The sequence below is a fragment of the Lissotriton vulgaris genome, unplaced genomic scaffold (genome assembly GCF_964263255.1).
Source record: "Lissotriton vulgaris unplaced genomic scaffold, aLisVul1.2 SCAFFOLD_1804, whole genome shotgun sequence".
NCBI classification, from domain to species: domain Eukaryota; kingdom Metazoa; phylum Chordata; class Amphibia; order Caudata; family Salamandridae; genus Lissotriton; species Lissotriton vulgaris.
Window position 1 is genome coordinate 192642 of NW_028244125.1, and position 20878 is coordinate 213519.

The 20878-nt window shown below is 47.1% G+C and overlaps 1 protein-coding gene across 4 annotated transcripts in view; it reads right to left on the bottom strand.

Moving 5' to 3' along the window:
- Positions 1 to 20878, bottom strand: part of LOC147668144 (fucolectin-like) — a 205182-nt gene that overhangs the window by 72577 nt on the left and 111727 nt on the right. For 2 of the 4 annotated variants that reach the window (XM_086948751.1, XM_086948752.1), the window contains 2 exons: positions 15769 to 15832; positions 15542 to 15589 (listed from right to left, as the gene is read on the bottom strand). The exons of the other annotated variants lie outside the window; for them this stretch is intronic. In XM_086948751.1, coding sequence (XP_086804877.1) covers positions 15551 to 15589; positions 15769 to 15832 — 103 coding nt within the window. In that variant the 3' untranslated portion in view covers positions 15542 to 15550. The remainder of the gene's footprint in view (positions 1 to 15541; positions 15590 to 15768; positions 15833 to 20878) is intronic. 4 annotated transcript variants of the gene reach the window in all.

Below are 20878 nucleotides of genomic sequence, written 5' to 3' on the forward strand. Positions count from 1 at the left end.
ATATTCGGAGAAGCAACAAAGGAGGGGGGATCAATTGAGTCCAATGACCTGGTGATGTGGCAGGAACTGTGACCCACCAGCTGTGTTGCCAGGCCTTCGATGCACACAAGGCCCGTGACATTGATAACAGACAGAGCCACAGTCAGAGTGGCAGCGGTTCGTTTCCGTAGGTAGGAGAAGGTGGGTCTAGCTGGATTATGGAGCACCTGCATTTCAACTCGTTCTTTGGCAGGGATGTCCATATGGAATGCGGAACCAGAGGTCAAAGGACAAAAGGGGGCAGAAGTCCTTCCGGTTTTGTTCAGCGAGAACCCATAGTAGAAATGTGACACTGTTTGACCAGAAGTGGCGTTGTCCTTGTGGCTTTCTTGCAAGAGGATCAACCAGGCAAGGCAGGAGCCGTGAACTGAGAAAGGAGAAGGGATGAAGGGGATGGAGTGTCCGGTGGCATGCGGGAGCAACCCGCAAATCCAACAGTTGGTGGCGTTGGCAGCAAGGTTGTGCTGGTGCAACAGTAGCACGAAGGAATTGTTCCAGAACTCCTTACGTCTTTCCCGGAGCTGAGGCGAAAGGGAGATCAGGTGATGCTCTTTCATGGTGGTTGGCTGTGCAGTGGTCAGCAATATCTGATGAGCGGGTGTGCTTTCCTCCAAGATCCAGAAGGAAGTCATGAGGAGGAGGCAAAAGAGGGAGACAATGAAGAAGGCGATTGTCTTTGATTTGTGCATACTGTCAGTCTTTGGGTTCCTGTAGTGGGTACTTCCGGTTGCTTCCATCATCTTCTTATCTGGCGCTTCCATCATCTTCAAGGTGCTCGGTAGTGGGCAGAACCACAGACTTTGTTTAGCTTCTCTCCGGGTAACCCTTGGTTGTGTTTAGGACACCGTTCTGAGATTTAACTTAGTCCGTGGTCTACTTAGCCGAAGCTCCCTCCTTTCGACGCAGGAAATACCCTTCCCTGGATGGCACAGTGGGATCAGAGAATTTTGCAAGTTCGAGTGCCTCGGTATCAGGATAGCAGTTCAGTGATGGCCGATCCTGGTTCAGGAGTTCTTCTTGGGTGTCGACGTGTTGTGGCCAGGGTCGAGGAGACCTTCTTACAGCGGTGTGCATGCAGCCAGTGCCGTTTCCCCTTCACTCGAAGGGCCGTCCGGGTGGTGATCAGTACTTGCCAGGGGCCCGTCCACCGGGGTTCCAGGCTCTTCGTCCGTTGAAAATTCCGGACTAGCACATAATCCCCCGGTTGGATGTCGTGACCCGGACCCCCGGAAGCATCGGGGATGGCCTGCTGCACCTGCTGATGAATGACAGACAACGTTTTAGTTAATTTGTACAAGTAGTCAGACAGTAGGATGTCCGGGACGTCATGAATGGAGGTCGGTTTGGGGGCAGTCCGGAGGTTCATCGGTCGCCCGAATACAACCTCGTAGGGGGTCGGTCAAATGGTGCTTAGTGGGAGTGGAGCGCATCGATAGAAACGCCAGTGGGAGGGCATCTGTCCACTTAAGTCCTGTGGTGGCCACTATTTTTGACAGTTTTAGCTTCAGTGTGGCGTTGTGTCGCTCAACTAAGCCAGCGGATTGGGGGTGGAAGACTGCATGAAACCTCTGCTTCACACCCAACCCCTTCAAGATCAGTTGGATAACTTCAGCTATGAAGTGGGGGCCGTTGTCGCTCCATAAAATTCGACAAAGACCGTAGCGAGGGAAAAACTCTTTCAGTAGTACCTTGGCAGTAGTCATGGCAGTGTTATCACGGGTTGGATAGGCTTCTACCCATTTGCTAAAGGCACATACAATGACTAATACATACTTCAGGCTTTGGCATCTTTCTAGCTGGATGTAATCCATCTGGAGGACCTCAAAGGGGTGGTCGGGGACCCCAAACCCTCCCCGGGGTACCACAGTCCCTTTCCCAGGGTTGTGTTGCAGGCAGATAAGGCATTGCTGGACCAGGCGTTTGGCTGAGTCGGGGATCTTGTCGTTGTGCCAGACTTTGGAAATGAGTTCGATCATGGGGGCAGATCCTATGTGTGCGGGGGAGTGTGCCATAGTCAGTATGGGAATCAGGTACGAGTCAGGCAGCAACCATTTGTTTGCATCTTTTGTCCGCCAGCAGCCTTCATCGTCCTTTAAACCCGCCCGTGCCCACTCGGTCAGTTCGTGAGGGGTGCTGGCCGACTGGATGTCCCTAATCGTCTCCCTAGCGTCAGTCCATTTTTCTGCTTGTGACCTGGTCACATACATGCGTGTCATCGTCCTATTCTCAGCTGTGGTTCGTGCAGTGATGTCGGCCAGCGCGTTTCCTTGCCCGACCAAGTCCGTCACCTTCTTGTGTGCCTGACATTTGATCACTGCTAATCGTTTGGGGAGGAGAACTGCTTCAATCAGGGCGGAAACTAGATCTCCGTGGAGGATGGGCATGCCGTGGGACGTCAGGAATCCCCTTTCCCTCCACAAGAGCCCAAAATGATGAACTACCCCGAAGGCATACTGGCTGTCCGTGTAAATGTTCGCCGTGGTCCCTGCCGCTATGATACATGCTCGTGTGAGGGCAATTAGCTCTGCCGTCTGTGCGGATCGTTGTGTGATGCGGGCTGTCTCAACTACTGTTCGGGCTGTCGTTACCGCATAGGCAGCTGAAGTGGTGCCGTCTAGGAGTTTGATGCAAGAGCCTTCTACCCATAGCTCTCCATCAGGGTCTGTAAAAGCAGTGTCTCGGAGGTCAACTCTACTCCTAGTCTGTTCGTCCGTGCGGGTCACACAGAAGTGTGTAGGGGGCACGTCGGGGTCATTTTCAGGCAAGGGCAACAGTGTGGCAGGATTCAAAGTCGTGCATCTCTTCAGAGTGATGTGGGGTGCAAGTAGTGTCAATTCGTACCCCGTCAGTCGTGCACTAGTCAGGTGTTGAGTCTTGGTCTGGTTCAAAAGGGTGTCGACCGCATGGGGTACTAACACAGTGAGGGATTTCGAAAGTACGATTCCCTCGCTCTGACGGATAGAGACAGCAGCGGCGGCTACTGCTCGAAGGCAGGCAGGCAAAGCTCTGGCTACGGGGTCAAGAGTGGCAGAGAAGTAGGCACAAGGGCGTTGCTTAGGGCCGATGGGCTGAGTTAGAACAGACAACGCGCATCCCTCCCTTTCGTGAGTGAAGAGGGAGAAGGGCTTGGAGTAATCCGGTGTTCCCAGGACAGGTGCCGAACAAAGGGCATCTCGCAACTCTTCAAATGACGCTTGGCATTTGGGGGTCCAAGGGAGCGGGAAGGGGACATCTTTGGCCAACAGGGAAAGTAGGGGTTTTATAATGAGACTGAAATTTGGCAACCATTGTCGGCAGAAAGAGGTAAGACCCACCAAAGAACGGACTTGCTTCTGTGTTTTTGGGACAGGGGTGTCTAGGATGGTTTGGATTCGGTCGGGGGTAAATTTCCTCCCTTCTTTGGACAGGAGATGGCCTAGGTACGTCACTTGAGGCTGGCAGAACTGCAATTTCTTTTTGGAGACTTTGTGGCCATTTTCTGCAAGAAAGTGTAAGAGTTGGACGGTGGCCGTGATTGCAAGTGGAGTGGTATCGGCCGCCAAAAGGATATCATCGACATATTGGATCAACACTACTCCATCTGGTAGCTGGACGGCGTCCAGCTGTCTTTTGAGGGCCTGGCTGTAAATGCTGGGACTTTCAGTGTAGCCTTGGGGAGCTCTACAAAATCGGTACGAGCGGCCTTTTAGGGTGAAGCCGAAGAGATAACGGCTGTCTGGGTGGATGGGGATAGAGAAAAATGCATTCTTAAGGTCAATAACAGTGAAGGTGGTGGCAGTGGACGGGATGAGGGTCAGAATGGTGGTGATGTCTGAGACTACAGGGTACTGGGGCACAACCACTTTGTTAACCTCCCGCAGGTCGATGATGAAGCGGTACGCTTTCTCATCTCCCTCGCCTTGCTTCTTAACAATGGGTAGGATAGGGCTGTTGCAGACATTGCTAACTACTTCCTCTACCACTCCTGCATCTACCAGGGACTGAATAATCGCTACCAGTGCCTTCTCGCCCTCTGGTGATATCCGATACTGTGGGAGTATCAGGACCATTGCGTCTTGTCGAACAGTTATGCGCACAGGGTCAATCATCATTCGCCCTACGTCTGAGTCGTTTTTGGCCCATAGGTACGGAGGCAGGGTGTCGAGCAAGGACAGGTCAGCATCAGTTATAGAGTACATATGTTGTGCGGGGCAGGATTTGGACATGCTCGGGTTGTCGTACAGGATGACTCGGACTCCATCTGGGGAATACCTAATGGTAGCTCGGAAATGTTTTAGTAAATCAATACCCAAAATGGCGTCGGGGGAGTTGGAGGAGAGCAGAAATGTTGTGTCAGTTGGGTTGTTTCCTAGGTCGAAGGAGATAGGTACGGACAGGGGGTTAGTGGAGGGCGTCCCATCAAAACCTATTGATGTAATGTGTGAGCCAGACAAGGGTGCCCTTGGAATCAGTCATTTTGATAACACACTACGTGTCGCCCCAGTGTCTACCAAGAATGGAGACTTTGTACCCAGGACGTTAGCGGTGACGTAAGGACCTTGCTGGTCAACACAGAGCTCGACTGGATCCCTCCCTTGCCCCTGGCAGTCCTATGCAAAGTCGGGGGTGCTCTCACAGTCAGACAGTTGATACTGGTTCTGTCGGGGGCGGTCAAACGTGTTCGATCTACCTGGTCTGTCGTTGTTGGTGTCGTTTGTGTGCCCTCGTCCCTGTCCTCTAGTCCTAGGGCCATTCGTCATATCCCTCGTCTCTTTATTTTTAATTAGTTCCAGAAGAACCGGACATTGAGACTTCCAATGCCCGAATCCTCTGCAAAATGCACACTGATTATCCTCTATGTCCCTACGTCCAGAGTAGGGAGTAGGTGTGCGGTCCTTTGGGGGTGGATTTCTAGGGGCGGTTGATTGGTAGCTCCCCCTGTGGGGTTCTCTCCCGACCGCCACCCCTTGTATCTGGGCTATCATCACCCTTTCTTTCAAATCTTTCTTCTTTCTCTCGGATGCCCTATCATTCTCATTCTTTTGGTGTTCGTAGTACTGAGCCATCTGAAGGATAGCTGCGGGTTTGGAGGCCCCCCAACTACTCTAGCTCGTCTGTAACTTTTGGGAGACCTCTTGCGATAGACCCTTTACGTAGTTTTGCACGAATAGGTGTTGTCCGGTTGCGGTGGTCATGTCTTGGTCACTGTAGTCGGAGAACACCATCTCAAATTGGGAGAAGTATTCTGATACGTCTTCCTGGGGTTTCTGACGACAAGCCGTGACTATCGACCAATCTACCTTTTTCTCTGGGATCAATGTCTTTAGCTTCTGAACTATTTTGTCCGGGAGTTCCAGTATGTCTTTTACCGGTTTCTTTCCGGGCTCTCGCCGTCTATCTAGCTCACTGAGTTGATTCCAGGTATGTCCGAACAGATCTGTTGGTCGGCTTTACGGATTTGCTTCCACGCGTCAGCCGGCAGACATAACTCGAAAAACAAGTCAATGTCCGCTAGAGTCATTATCGTTGACCCCAAGGCTGTGCCGAATTCGGTATAAAATGCTGTTGGGTTCTTTCTTAACCCCTTCCGTGCTTCGAACGTCCAACGGTCGTCGCGCGCACTACCTTGCTGGTGCTGCGCACGACCGTTGGACGTCCGAATCCCGTTAGCGCGATCGAACGTCCGCACTGGGACGGAATGTTCGACGCGCTAAAGGGGTTAAATCGGGCAGGGTTTGCCTAAAAGTTAAAATATCCTGTTGATCCCATGGTTGATAAACCCAATTGTACACAACCCTCCCCTTTGCATCTGCGTGGTTGATATCGTCGTTTGTCCCCTGACCTCGTGGGGGAACCCAGTAGGGGGCGGCTTCTCTGATAGGCATCATAGTGTTGGCTACTTCTGATGAGGACCCAGTCGGTTCAGGGACTGTAATCTTAACTTCTGGTTTCTGTTCCCTGAGGTGGCGGAAGACCTCAAGCGTTTGCATGAAGAGGTCCGCCACATCGTGCTCAGTCCCATCTCCAACATCGACCTTTCTATATAAAGTTGTCAGTTTAGCAGGACCCTGATTCTGATACCTATCCTCATATGCGTTCAGGGTGTGGTAGCTGAATCGTAAAATGAAATGCCGTCTGTGGCTACCGGCATGTGAATTGTGCATATCCATCGTGTATTCTTCGCTCTCCTTCCGTTCTACCAGTGTCTTTGCTATCTTGTCAATCCCATCCCGCTCGTCTTTGCTCAACCTATTTGGTCTGGCTGGTGGCTGTTTGCTAGCCTCGAGTTCATCTGATGTTGTTACTAATGCGGCCGGTGCGGAGGCCACGAGGGCTGGGGCACTAGCGCTAAGGTCACTCTCGTTCGCACTCAGAGCTGGCAGGTGCTGTACTAGAGGTTGGCAGGGGGCATATGGAGGGGGCATGTAGATGATCGGAGGACCTAGCAGTAACTCATTGTTCGCCCGTTGTTTGGAGGGCAGCTCAGGGTAGAGCGTAGAGGGGGTCCTAACAGGGCATTGGCCTGCCGACCCTGATTCCTGCTTTTGTCTAGCTTCCTCTCTTTCTTTTATTTCTTCTTCTAGTTTCTTAGCGGCCAGGTGGGCTGCCTTTCATAACTCTTTCCCTATTTTTGCTTCTTCTCTTTTCTTTCGTTGCTCTGTTTCTTTGCGCCACATGCCGACACTATCGAGCATGGTGGGCGTTGTCTTATTTTTCTGAAGAGCTGCTTATAACGTTTCTATTTTATGATCATCAAAGGAACCTATCAGTGGCCACTGACTTTCGGGGTCCTTCTTTGTATATTTATGCCATAACTTACTATAAGCTACAGCGACTAGTCCATGCTTAGTGAACATGTCCTTATTAGGGGTGCCTTCCAGTGGAGCTGGATGGTTCATCTCTAATAAGCGGTCCGGGCTGTACCAACTACCAATCAGTGGGGAGAAGACAGGCATGACAGATTACAACGGGGGACAAAGGTCCGCACTACCTATCCTTCACTACTTGCAAAGACTAGACAGAATATTTCTATTCTTCGTTATTTGCAAGCAGAGAATATCTCAAAAGCACTATACTGTAAACAATCTATGTACGGACAATCAATCAGTGGGGAGAAAAATAGGCACGACAGATTACAACGGGGGACAAAAGTCTGCGTTACCTACCCATCACTGTCTGCAAAGGGAGACCGAATATTTCTATTCCTCCCCGTTTGCAGGCAGCGAATGTCTCAAGGAGCAACCGAGTATCTCAGGTATCGAATCTAACGAACCAGAGAACCCATGAGTCCAACAATCAATCAGTGGGGAGAAGAGATAGGCACGACGGGTTACAACGGGGGACAAAAGTCAGCGTTACCTACCCTTCACTATCTGCAAAGGGAGACAGAATATTTCTATTCCTCCCCGTTTGTAGGTAGCGAATATCTCAAAGAGCGACAAAACAAATACTAGTATTTCAATTAGTCAAACAATCAATCAATTCGTAATTCGTCGTGTTTCAAGACCTTACCCGGACCGCATGGACAGTTTCTCGTCTTCCGTTTCCAGCGCCCGATCGTCCTCTACTCTCTGTTGTTACTGCCGCACTCCTGATGGTTCCCAGTCAGGACCGTAGATCACTCGAGAGAGGTCTGCTCAGAACCAGTGAAGTTCGGATGACCGGCTGCCAGACGAGGGTCTATCGGGCAGGTGCACTTCCGATCGTTGCAGTCGTTCACTCTGTCGTCGGGACCTCTCCCACTGGATCCACGTGTCGCTGATGGGCCCCACGTTTGGGACGCCAATTGATGAAAATTGAAAATGGTCAGGCGGTTGGGTCGATGACTCAAGTATTTGCCCGGCGTGAAACGCCTCTAATACCATGCAAGGGTTATCAAACAAAGAGGCAGGCGCTGGAGACAGGAAGGCGGGAAACAAAGTTTTATTCCGACGGAGCAAAACACATCAGATCGGACAATGAGGTATCGTTTCGAGGTGCTCTAACAGCCTCTCTGAGGCCTGGCCTCTTATACCCCAGTTTATGATTTGTGAGCATTCTTTATTGCAATAAAGACACTTTGAAGTATGAAAAGACATCCCCGGAATCCCCGTTTCAGGCCCATTCCCACACGTATCTACAGTAGAGGTCCTCACCCCACATACAATAAGAGGGGGCTATCACGCAGCTGGATGTTCCGCCGATTCTTAGAATGTGTGCGCCTGATCGGATCTCAGGGGGTGGGGAGGCCATGATCAATAGTAGCTCCTTTGAAGAGGGGCGACTCCATACAGTAGGGGGCAATAAACTGTATCCTCCGGCTAGGTGATGGCCTGGGATCTGTACAGACAATCGGGCTCAGAGGAAGGGGTCATCAAAGGAGAGGTATTCATAAAAAAGGAATGGTCTGCGTGGACAATCGAGCGTAGAGGAAGGGTTTATCAAAAGAGGGGTATTCATGAAAGGAAAGGAGGTGTTGGTCAGGCGCGGGGTGTGACTCCCAGGGGCAGAGTCACGCGGATGGAGAGGGTTTATGACTTGTGCATGTGAGAGCGGGGGCAGCCAGGGTGCGCGGGGGATGCTCGCAGGGTATGGGGAGTGCGCTGGCGATCAATCGTGAACGGGGAGACCATGGTACCTAAAATGGCTGCCGTGCATGCATATTTGTACGTGACTCTGAGGAATGGACAAGATGGCGCAGATGATGTTCAGTTCGCAAACTAAAATTCCACAGGTTTGGGATAGAGTCCCACTGGGGAGACTTTCAGAGCAGGAAGAAAACCACCGAGACACAGCACGAAGCTGACGGTGGTTTGAAATATGTCCTACCCTGCCACCTAGTGGCCATCGAGCACCATTGCACCCGCAAAAGAAGTGAGCAACACCGTGTTTGAGTGGCAACATGAGACGAATAGACAGTCCGTGAATAGAGTGCCGCACTCAACTAGATTCTACCCCACTGTACTCACAGGGAGCCTACCTTTAGACAACGTACAGTGCCAAGTAAGAGAGGCAACATGACCTGCCACGTAGAGTAAGCAAACCCCACTCAGCAAGATAATGTGTGGCGCCTAGGAGTATCAAGACAAGGAAAATAAGAACCCTGAAGGCAATACCGCATTCACCCGAGCAAGTAGTGTGCAGGACACTGACACGCAAAGGACAGTGGCGCCCACTGACTAGAACAGGTTACTGCAGCCACCAACCAACTCCCTCCAGGAGAGGAAAAGAGGAAGCAAGCAAGCCCCCCCTTCAGAAAAGGAAAACCGGAGACGCCTGGGGATAACCAATGGAAGAGAGAAGGCTATCTCACAGCCGAAGAGAGACTGCCAGGGCCGAAGATTGAGAGAGCAGGGATGCCTAGTGGCCACTGGTAATCACCGCAGAGGCAAGACTACCAGACAAACCGCCCAAAGCAGCAAGTCACTGTAGGGATGGCAGAGCGCAGTCAGAAGTGCGCCAAAACACTGCAACTGCGGAGAGACGACAGAGCGGTTGCGCTGATCACCACAAGCATGAAGATTCACCACTAGCCGACCACCCCGTTGGTCGCAAGAAAGAAGAAGCCGACCACCCCGCTGGTCGCAAGGAGAAAGAAGCCGACCTCCCCGTTGGTCGCAAGGTTGAAGCCGACCACCCCGCTGGTCGCATGGAGGAGGAAGCCGATCACCCCGTTGGTCGAAAGGAAGAAGCCGACCACCCTGCTGGTCGCACGGAGGAGGAAGCCGATCACCCCATTGGCCGCAAGGAGGATGCTGACCGGCAAGAAGAGTCAACGAGCGAAGACATCTGACGAGACATCTGACAAGAGGAACAGAGAAGACATTGGTGAAGAGAACACCGGAGGAGATGTCCACAAAGAGGACCAGGAAGAGACTGAAGCGAAGTATAACAACGTCAACTAAAAGTCAGAAGGAATCAAGCGAGAGAAGGTCGCTACGACAGGTCCAGTCACAGACAGGTATGAAGATTGTGTCCTAGGGGAGGACAAGACCAGGGAGACCCGGGTAGAGTGCACGCTACACGGGGACGCCTGGTGAGGGAAGACAAACCAGATGTAAGACCAGACCGCGTCGCGAAGAAAGGATGAGAAGACCAATCCTGAGTGGCACGACGCCATGATGAAGGAAGAAGAGAGGAAAGGAGAAGAGCAAAGAGGTGTACATGACAGTCCGACACAACACACACCAGAAGGAGAACACCCGAAGAGGAAAGGAGAAGAGCACAGAAGGGTGCGTGACGAAACACCACAACACACACCAGAAGGGGAACACCCGATGGGAAAAGAAGAGGTGCATGGACATCCAGACACAGCACCTGGAAAACATTAGCACCACTGGGAGCACACATCTAGGTGAAACCTGAAGATCACCCGGGAACGACAGAGGCGAGAAGGCCGATCCATTGATAACAACCACCTTTGGGATGGAACGGACAGAGAACCGTGGATATCCAGGGGCAGAGGCCTCAGGGACAGCGGTGGCAGTAGATGCAAAATGAGGGATGGACTGTTGAAGCTTGCTCTGAAGATCCAGGGAGAACAACGGAAGAATGCAACAGAACAAGTGCCAACAACACCCCTTTTTAGGTGGAGCTTCGGACACGGAGAAGGGACCCCTAGCGACTCCTCCAACGCGCTTGGAGCGACAAGGCAGCAGCCCACCGGTCCAGTGGAAGCCTGGGAGCAAAGGGCCTCCGGGTTGTCCAGTGAGAGGGGACACCCACGAGAGAGGGGTATCGGTGAGAGTGATACCCTGCAACTGCAGACCCTGTCAGAGACAGCCATCAGTTAGAGAAAACACCTCAACCAGGGGTATACAGTGGACAGCCGAACACCAATGTTCCACCATCATTCCATCTGCACCTTTTCACCAACTACGGTGTCGGAAAAAAGAAACTGGAAAGCATACTTCCATGGTGCAAGTACACAAAGGAGCACGTCCACAGCGCATCAGAACATTGTGCCAAGGAGAACTAATGGTCCCGGTAGCAAGGACACCCTCGCCAGCAGATGACCAGCAGTGAAGCGACTATGTGGAAGTCGTCCACGTCGAGTTACATTTGTTTTGCAATTTTGTATTTTTCTCGCGCAGGTTCGATCTTCATTTTGTTTGGACCTTCATTAAAGTTTGGGAGGGATGTAGTATCGCAGAGATACGTTCTAGTGTTCCAGTATGCTTGACACACACTGAACACCCACCCACCACAGGCGTCATCAGTCAGATGACCCTGCAAATAAAAGGGGCTGAGCGCATGTGCTCAGGGCCAGTTAACCAACGATCTACACTGTCTCTGTGTCACCTTATTTAGCAGCATGTGGGCCTGAGGCCCAAACACTACACGTAGTATGCAGGTCAGTCCTTGGATGGATGTTCTGCTCTCCAGAATCACTGGCTACGAAGTAGGAATGCTGAAGAAATAGTGCTCTGCAATACTGTGGGAAGATATCTATTTTATTTTACTCCTCATGTCCCCAAAAAGAGCTGCCAGAAATGCTTAAACAATGTCCCCTTGTCCCAATATACTCTGTCCAAGAAATAATGGTAAAGTATAATGTGCCAGTCACTAGTTATCCCAAAGTATTGTTTCTTGTAGATGAGACACAAAGCGTTCTCTTTCTGAAGAATTAGTCCCCCAAAATGTCTGTGCCTTAAATGTTGTAAAAATACAGCGGCTGAAAAATAAAGCCTGCAATACAACATAGCTAAGCCCAAATAAAACAAGCATTGGCATAGCCAATAGGTCTCGCCTTTGGGACCTTATAAGTGTTTAGTTATGCAGCACAATATCCCTGGTGCAACAACATTAACTGTTGCATAGTTAAACACCTATAAGGTCCCAAAGGCAAGACCTATTGGCTATGCCAAAGCTTGTTAAGTATTGAATGCATCAAGTTACTTTTACCCATTTTAACTTTAATGTATTTATCGACTGTTACAGTATGGAAGGCTGAGGTTGCCTTACACAGTTTTCAGCTTGAGGCCCACCAGGACAGCTGATATTAATGCCAAGTGCTTAACTCACTTAACTCATAGACATCCACAAGTGTGTCTATCTGCAGTTTGTTTAGCTGGTTGATCAATTTGGTTCAGCTGCGAGTGGCACAGGGGGGTGTACCATCATCAGCATCATAGAGGAATATATCTCATCCACCGTTTGCTGTATCCTAATTTGCAGTCAGGATGATTTAGGTCTGTGATATGTTAAGTGGAAAAATGTGGTGCACTCTTTCTAATTCAAAATAAAGGGAACGCACTCTCTGACTAGGTCACATTCCATTCCCATTCCCATTCCTATTGTTTTGCAGAACCGAGAGTGCAAAGGTGCTGAGCAGCTACAGTTGCATTCTCAAAATGTTTATTAAACATAATCAGAATGTTTCAAATGTTTTCACCAGGAGAAATCCTGCTGACATGTTTAGAACTAAAATCCTACTGGCCAAAAAATGTCAACATTGTAGTCTTCAATGGAGAGCAGAGCAAATTGATGGGACTCTTCCCCAGTCTGTTTTTTAATTTTTTTATAACATTTGTGTAAATGCTTCCTCTGTTAGATTTCTTTGATATGTGAACAAATTGTATCACACACAAACAAAAAAAATATACAGAAATAATTATGTCTTTGTAGTTTAGTGCCATGAATTTGTCTTTTCATTAATAACACATTTTAGTATTCTTGAGGATATATATGTGACTGTCTTGCTAATTTGGCAACTGTCTTCAGTATTCTTGGACTTGACGCAGGAGAAGTTAGTCTTTGGGGGATATGTGGCACCCTGTTGAGGAAAGCTGCTTTTGAATCGGGGAAATATTACATTGGCTTTGGTCCTTGATAAGCTGTAGACTTCTGGGTGGGCCTAATTGAGACTAGGTGGGCACTACCTGTGGTTTGAGCATGGTTACATTATCTGTTCTTCTTTGCTTTGCCATTATCTGCTCTTTTGGCTTCTTTAACTTGCTCATGGACTCTTGTAGCCAGTTTAGATGCATGTTAATCCCAACACAATAAAAAGATGGACCTTGAGAAAGAATGATGTAGATGCCTCTCATTGTGTGTTGCCATTTCTTATTTGGTGTACTGACTCGGCCGTGACCATCGATCAATCGTTCCCCAACTTCCTTTTCCTTTTAAATATCCTTGATGATAAATGTAAGGGGTGATGAGGAAGATCCCATCTCCAGAACTTTAGGATGTTTTATTTTCAGCTTTGTATCCAAGATAGAGTGAAAGGGTTGTAAGAATGTGCTCCCCTCCTCTGGTTAATTGATTCATTATTCTTCTCTTGGAGGTCATTGTCCGAAATATCCCGAAAGGAGGAGTTTCCCCAACAAGCCCGATGAGTAGAAGGGTTTCTGGGTCAGTGCCAATATAATGCCAGTGGCTATACTCTGGGTGCTAGATCAGAATATGTCAGCGGCCCCATAATGTTGAGAGGTAGGGTGCAGGAGAAGGGGCAGAGGGTACTCGGGTAGCTCATAACTGCTTGATAGTCTGCTTTCCACTGCACTGCAGCACCACCACCTCATTCTGGGTGCTTCCGGGGTGTCTCAGAAGTACAGCAACTAAACACCGTCTGTCTTGGATGCTTTGTTCCTCGCCAGAGGAAAAGTGAACTTGTAATTACCAGACTTTTTTTTCCCAGATCAGGAAGAAAGAGCAAGCTCTCAGCATAAATGGCCCACCAACAAGGTTTTTTTGTTTAAACTTTGAAATGAAGTAAACATTTTTTTTGCAGACCATAAATATGGAACACCTAAGACCAATCCTATAATTAGTTGAACAATCAGAAAAAGCAATTACAGATTAGGACAGCACCGAACCTTGTCACTTAGACAACAACAATAACAAGCATTTGCAATGCAACAGGTCTCGCATTTATGCGAGTTTGAGCTATCAGCTTTGTAAATGACAATGCCTTTTATTTATGTTTTTGTTTTTGAAGCATAAATAAAACGCACTGTCATTTACAATGCCAATTGCTCAAACTCACGTAAATGCGGGACCTATTGCTTTGCAAATGCTTGTTTTTAAAGCTTGGGACTAGCCGTCGGCACGTGCGTGCAAAAAGCGGGCTGCCAGCATTTGCATGTAAAAATCGGAGTGGGGTATAAATAAATGGTAGCAGAGCAGGAATAGAGTAACAGGCGACTCTAGTGACTAACTTTACCAACAGAAAGGGGTATTCCTTGCAAAAATGTGGAGTAACAAATATTATTGAGTCCATTAGTAGTTCCCTGTAATAACGCCATGGGAGGCTAATGGATGGTTAAGTCGCATTGTAGAATATAGGGAAAAGGGACGACAACCCACGTCATAGATGTGCTTGAGTTTAGGATTTTGACCCACATGTTAGCATCACCAACAGAGTGACACAAGGTTGAGGTCACACTATTGCATGTCTCACTCAGAATAATTGTTCTCAGTTCACGATAACCTGACGGTAGAAAGACAGATGCAGTGACAAGAGGGTTAGGGTTACCCTACGGCAGAGGTCTTCAAACTTTTGAATACCAAGACCCCCCTGTCAACATTTTGAGGCGTAAGGACCTCCTCCTGACAAAATTTTCTAAACCTGTAGGCAGGGCTACTAGAATTATGAGGCAAGTGAAGACCAAATTACGCGACAGGCTTGACTAAATTGTGTGGGGAGAAAATGTAAGTGATGTTATGTGATGCCGCGTATTTTGGGATAGCATTGCTTCATTATTTTGACATTTTTTACACATAGTAACACTGAAGAAAGATTTTTACCCCATCAGTACCCGTTTATAACCAAAATACAGCAATTAACATCAGAAAGATTTCTAGTCAACTTTTGAGAAGGGCCTTCCACTCCGCAAGAATACGTGCTGCCACATTAGAAGCTCGATACTGAAAAACAAAGTGTGGAGGGTCAAAGGGAATATTTAATGACCTGTCTGCTCAATCCCCTACTTACAAGATACTTAACACACAATAGAGCAGACCAGGTCTCTAGATGGTGTGTGACTATACTAGTAACTGCGATACAGTTGGATGCATGTGTGAGCGAGTGCTGTTGGAAAATGCGATTCAAAACATAATGTTGTTGAAGACAAAAGCTAGGACAATTCCCATCAGCCCACCCTTATGGTGGAGTTTACGTCATGTGGGAATTGTTTGATCATTCCATACCGCGTCCGACCTAGTAGTGCCGGTGCGGGAATGGGTATCAGTGATCTAGCCATGATGTTTGTCCTAGACTAGGGTAAATAGAGCGCAGTGCTCAAATAGTAATAACGTAAATAGAGTGCAGTGCTCAAATAATAATAACAATTAAAATTGACTACCCAGATTCTGAAATACATTGAAGCAGAAATCTGTGTCAAAGGTTAAAAACACGCCGAGTAATAAGATTACCCTGTGGCGCTATGCAGAACGGTCGACATGTTTCAGCCAAATGGGGCGTTGCCCCGGCTTTCTTCAGGACCTTAAGTCGTGGAATAGCTACTGCAAACATACGTGATATATTAAGTGAAAAAATATCAGTAAATGTAATTGAAAAAGTTACATAACTACCAGGGACCTTGAACGCTTAGTTTGCCCACTTGAAGGAGAGAAGCATATCTTCTTCCTAATGTAAAGACAAAGAGTCTTATTATTCACAACAACACTGGATGACACACATACAACCACATGAATACACAAAAAACCATATAGACTGACATACCTGCATGAATAATTTACATTCTGCATATTGGAAAAGCATATTAGCTAAATCACCTAGAGGCATTTCCTCATGGTGATACTCACCCAGCTTTGTGTGGGTGAAGACCTCACCTCACCCGGCGGCCGCTCGGGAGTATGAGGCCCCGCTCTATAGTGTAGAAAAAAGGACACAGTCAGAACACAACTGTAAAGTGCCTAACCTAATTACTCTACACAAATAACCCAACAAACGTGTGACAGATACCCAGACGTTAGACCAAGAGCCAATATATACTTGGACTCTCATGGGCCATTTCGAAAAACCCCACGTACTGCGACATGCTTCATGTCACAGGACACAGTCTAGACGCATAAGTGTGCCTCTAAACATACTATCATTAGATTGTTGACAGGGAGAACTTAATCCAAACCACATCATGAAGGCGGGAATAGGAGCCCAAATATAGCTCGCCCAGAGGCAACAAAAACTTTGGGTGCCTGGGGACTTGAAACAACAGATTCCTCACATAGAAATAAAGTTCTATAAGGTTGAGAGCCTCCTCCTTGGATAATCTATTACCCTCAGTAGGAATTGACTGATGTGAAGGAAGACGTATAGAAAGAACCACAGGTAGCTCACCTGTCCGTCGGTGCCCCGGGTTTGAAGCCAAGCGGAAGTGGAGGTGACTGTGATACCGCCCTCCATCTCTTTATAATCGCCGGTGATTAGATATTAAGTCCTGCAGGCTGTATAGAAGGAGGAAATGCGGATGTACGCGAGGAAAACACTGTTCCCTCGCGCATGCGCAGTTGCCAGGAACCGCGAGGTGATGGCACATTATTTTACCGCACAACGGTTTCAGAGAAGAGAAGAGAAAGAACCCCTCTGAAAGCTCCGATCGTGATTTGTTTAAACGGGTACACGGAAGGCTTGTCTGTAGTAGTCCAAACAGACACTGGAGCACGCTTTATCAAACATTGTATTTCTTTCTCGGTTCAGTGTCCGCCCTCGGCTCCCACGCATAACCCGAAGGGAGACACTGTTCTCACAGGCATGCGCGCGGGGATTCTAGTTGAACACAACCGAGCTCGACAGTATGATAACGGGTCATACTTAATGTAGGAAAGCCCAAATATAAAAATAATAAGGGAAAGTATATCTTGACTATACTCTATACAATTATATTCAATGGCACATCCTTTCTAGAATCACTCCACATCAAAAATGCTCATATAAAGGAAAGCAATGGTTATGCCCCAGATTTAGAACTGTTAACTGGAAAAGAATATACAGAAAAATGAGTCACTGTATGATGGAGCCTCACTCAACCCCATCTAGGATCAAATGTAGTTAAACTGTTGTTGGCATGGAGTTCCCCCACATGTTAATGGACAGTGAGAAGGTGTTAATATCACGAAGTGTTCGAAAAGAGGTGGGTTAGACGAGGTGAACAGGTGGGCAACATGCACAATTGAGTTGGGTGAGCTGTAGGTGCAAACTAAGGTGTGTTTGCATCAAAACATAATAGACCCGCAACCGGAAGTTGCTCTAAATACTGAAAAACAAAGTGTGGAGGGTCAAGGGGAATATTTCATGACCTGTCTGCTCAATCCCCTACTTACAAGATACTTAACACACAATAGAGCAGACCAGGTCTCTAGATGGTGTGTGACTATACTAGTAACTGCGATACAGTTGGATGCATGTGTGAGCGAGTGCTGTTGGAAAATGCGATTCAACACATAATGTTGTTGAAGACAAAAGCTAGGACAATTCCCATCAGCCCACCTTTATGGTGGAGTTTACGTCATGTGGGAATTGTTTGATCATTCCATACCGCGTCCGACCTAGTAGTGCCGGTGCGGGAATGGGTATCAGTGATCTAGCCATGATGTTTGTCCTAGACTAGTGTAAATAGAGTGCAGTGCTCAAATAGTAATAACGTAAATAGAGTGCAGTGCTCAAATAATAATAACAATTAAAATTGACTACCCAGATTCTGAAATACATTGAAGCAGAAATCTATGTGTCAAAGGTTAAAAACACGCCGAGTAATAAGATTACCCTGTGGCGCTATGCAGAACGGTCGACATGTTTCAGCCAAATGGGGCGTTGCCCCGGCTTTCTTCAGGACCTTAAGTCGTGGAATAGCTACTGCAAACATACGTGATACGTGACCCCGTTTTACAACATCTGAACTCTCCCCATTCAACCTCTCACTTTAATAATGCACCTCATCTCTCATCAACTTTCTGACAAACATTTCATTTGTTATAGCACTACTCATAGTTTACTCACACTCAGTTCTGTGATCTGCATGGTACACTTTCTTTGTAGCAGACACATTAACCCTCTGCACACTTTGTGGGTGACAAGAGAAGGGACTGCAGGGTGAGTGAGGTGTCGTGTGAATTTGGGTGCGGGCGCAAGTTCAGAATAGGACTAACAAATGTGTGATTACTGATGGGCTTGTATGAGGGAGTTGCTTATTGAGCAGTGAGGGGGTCAGGTGAGTGAAGTGTCACATGAGTGTAGGATGAGTAGCGTACTCGTGTGACTGCAGGGTGAGGTATAGGGTGAACAGCACAAGTGCATTGTGAGTGCAGAGTGATCACTGTGAGTGCAGGGTGCAGGGTGAGCAGGTGAATGGTGTGAGTGCATAGTGGTCAGTGTGAGTGCATTTTGATTACTGTGAGTGCAGGGTGAATGTGTGAGTGCATAGTGCATGGTGATCAGTGTGAGTGCACAGTGAGCGTGAAAGTGAAGGGCAAGAATGAGGAGCGAGTTGTCTGAATGCAGGGTGCATTTCCATACACTTGAAGTAACTCAGCATGTTCTTGACGGCAGCATAGGGTTTAAGATCTAAGTTAAACTACTGCTGTATTAATCGGGGATCGAGGGTGGAGGAAATAAATAATGTGCTGATCCTGCAACAAACTTACAGTCCTATGGTTAGGGTAGCCAGCAGATTATTTTGATGGCCCAGTCAGTACAAAAATAAGCAGACACCTAAAGCTGTATTTTAAGCACTTATCTGTGCATACTTCGAACAACAAATATAAATGGAAAGCACTTTTAATTGTGTTCTAGGGCTGCATCAATGATCCCTGACTGACAAAGAGAAAAAGGACAGAAAAGTCACATAACTAATGCATAAATACTTTTGTATTTACAAGTCTATTTAGTGTCAAGAGAAGATCTTTGCAGGCTCTTTAAACAAAACAGGCTGGCATTTTTCTTTTGGCAAACCCTACTTTATATTCCTTTTCATTAAATAAATTTTCACACTACAGCAGTAATTGTACAATACAAATGTAAGGAACAGGCACAGTGGGGGCCCAGGGGGTACTGAAGCCAGGAAAAAAACTAAACCTCTGTAATCAGTTTACAAATGCATGTAAATATGAAAATGGTCTTTAAATACCTGTGAAAAACTCAGGCGTGTTGAAGATGACTCCAGACACTGCCCAGCCCAGCCCACAGCTCGAGTTACACTGCAGCAGCAGCCGGGCTGAGGGACACGACAAGGTAGGAGGGGGGCTAAAGCCCTAAGGGCCTGGGAAGAAGTATGACCCCCTTTGCATCGCTCCACGGCCCCCCTGGAGGTCGCGCCGCACAGTTTGAAGACCCCTGCCCTACGGGGTTAACAACTCTTTAAAAATTGTAGTGTAAGAATCGGCCATATATCTTCCATGGAATAAGAATTTGGAGATATTTAGACAGGGTTTTGATTTACTGTACGACTGCACTGACTATCACTCTATATTTATAGGCTCCACAATTGGTGGAGGCACTGTGGAATTCCTATTTATGTGAAGAACATAGGGCCACGGACTCTCATCAACATCGCAGCACAGTATATGCATAATTACCAATCCTTGGTGAGTACCTTGACGGGTCTTCACTTTTTAATAATATATATTAGAAAGTAGGAACCACCTTTTGCTATATCCACAGGATTCCCATACATGATCAAGGCTGTAGGGAAGACGGGGTTGCACCTCCACTATTTAAACAATAAAGGAAGAATACTGTGTTTATATATTAGGTAGGTTTCCGAAATGAGAAGGAAATGTAATATGTACCATTCAGTGGAATCTGATATCATAACAAGACCTGTTGTTGTTTTCATTTTCATTCCCAAAATGATTGTACATATCTGGCGCTTGGAGCCCATAGGAGCCCTGCCTATTTTAACAGGAAGATACAAGTTCCCGTGCCATCCTTGGAATTTCCAAGGTGGGTTACATCCTCTTCTATTGTATGACAGTATGACTATGTGGGTGACTGTGCATACCACAATAAGATCTGTTGTTGTTTTTATTCTTAAAAAGATTGCATGAAACTGGCGTTTTGTGCCCATAGGAGCCCTACCCATTTTAATTGGGAAATATAAGTTCCCGTGCCATCCTTGGAATAACCGAGGTGAGTTACATCCCCCCCTCCCCTTCGCCTTTTTGTTGTATGACAGTATGAATATATAGGTGTCTGTGTATCCACCCAGTGATAATGTGTATGAATAATCAGCATGAATGTAGGTAACCAGACCCTGGTGGGCAATTATATAGAGTGCCCCAGTGTCTAGACGCTGAAGTTAGGAAGGTGACTGTGATTGCAAACATCAGCATGCCATTTGTCCTATATAGAGTGACCCAATGCTTGATATTGGAGTCAGGATGAGTACTGTCACTGTAAACATTATGACACAATCTATCTTTTGTGTAGTTGCTTACATATACTCGCATAGTATGTCTGTCAATCAATAACATTCCTTTTATAAACTGTTATTTGAAATGCACTGGAAGGTAGAACAAATTTTTTTGACTGTTATGAGTAAATATAATGTGATTTGTAAGTATCAATTACCCCCAAAAATTTTAATATGTTGTTTTTATTGTTTTATTTTACATTTATGTTTTTATAGGAATTCATTGGTTCTTTTTACAAGAGAGACTGCTATATCATTTTAGTCTTGAGAAAGGTGGTTTACAACTGAACAATATCACCGAAATGCGTCGACGCCTGTGGTTTTTAACTGGTTGTATCCCAGGAACTTTTTAATGTCCAATAGAATATGAAGGGCTGTGGAAATTTTAACATATAACAATAAGAATTCCATAAGAAACAACCTAGCACTTGGCTTTTTATTTCTCCCATTTAAATGAATGTAATACTGTGTTTTTAATGAATGGAATTTTGATGTACTATGTATTT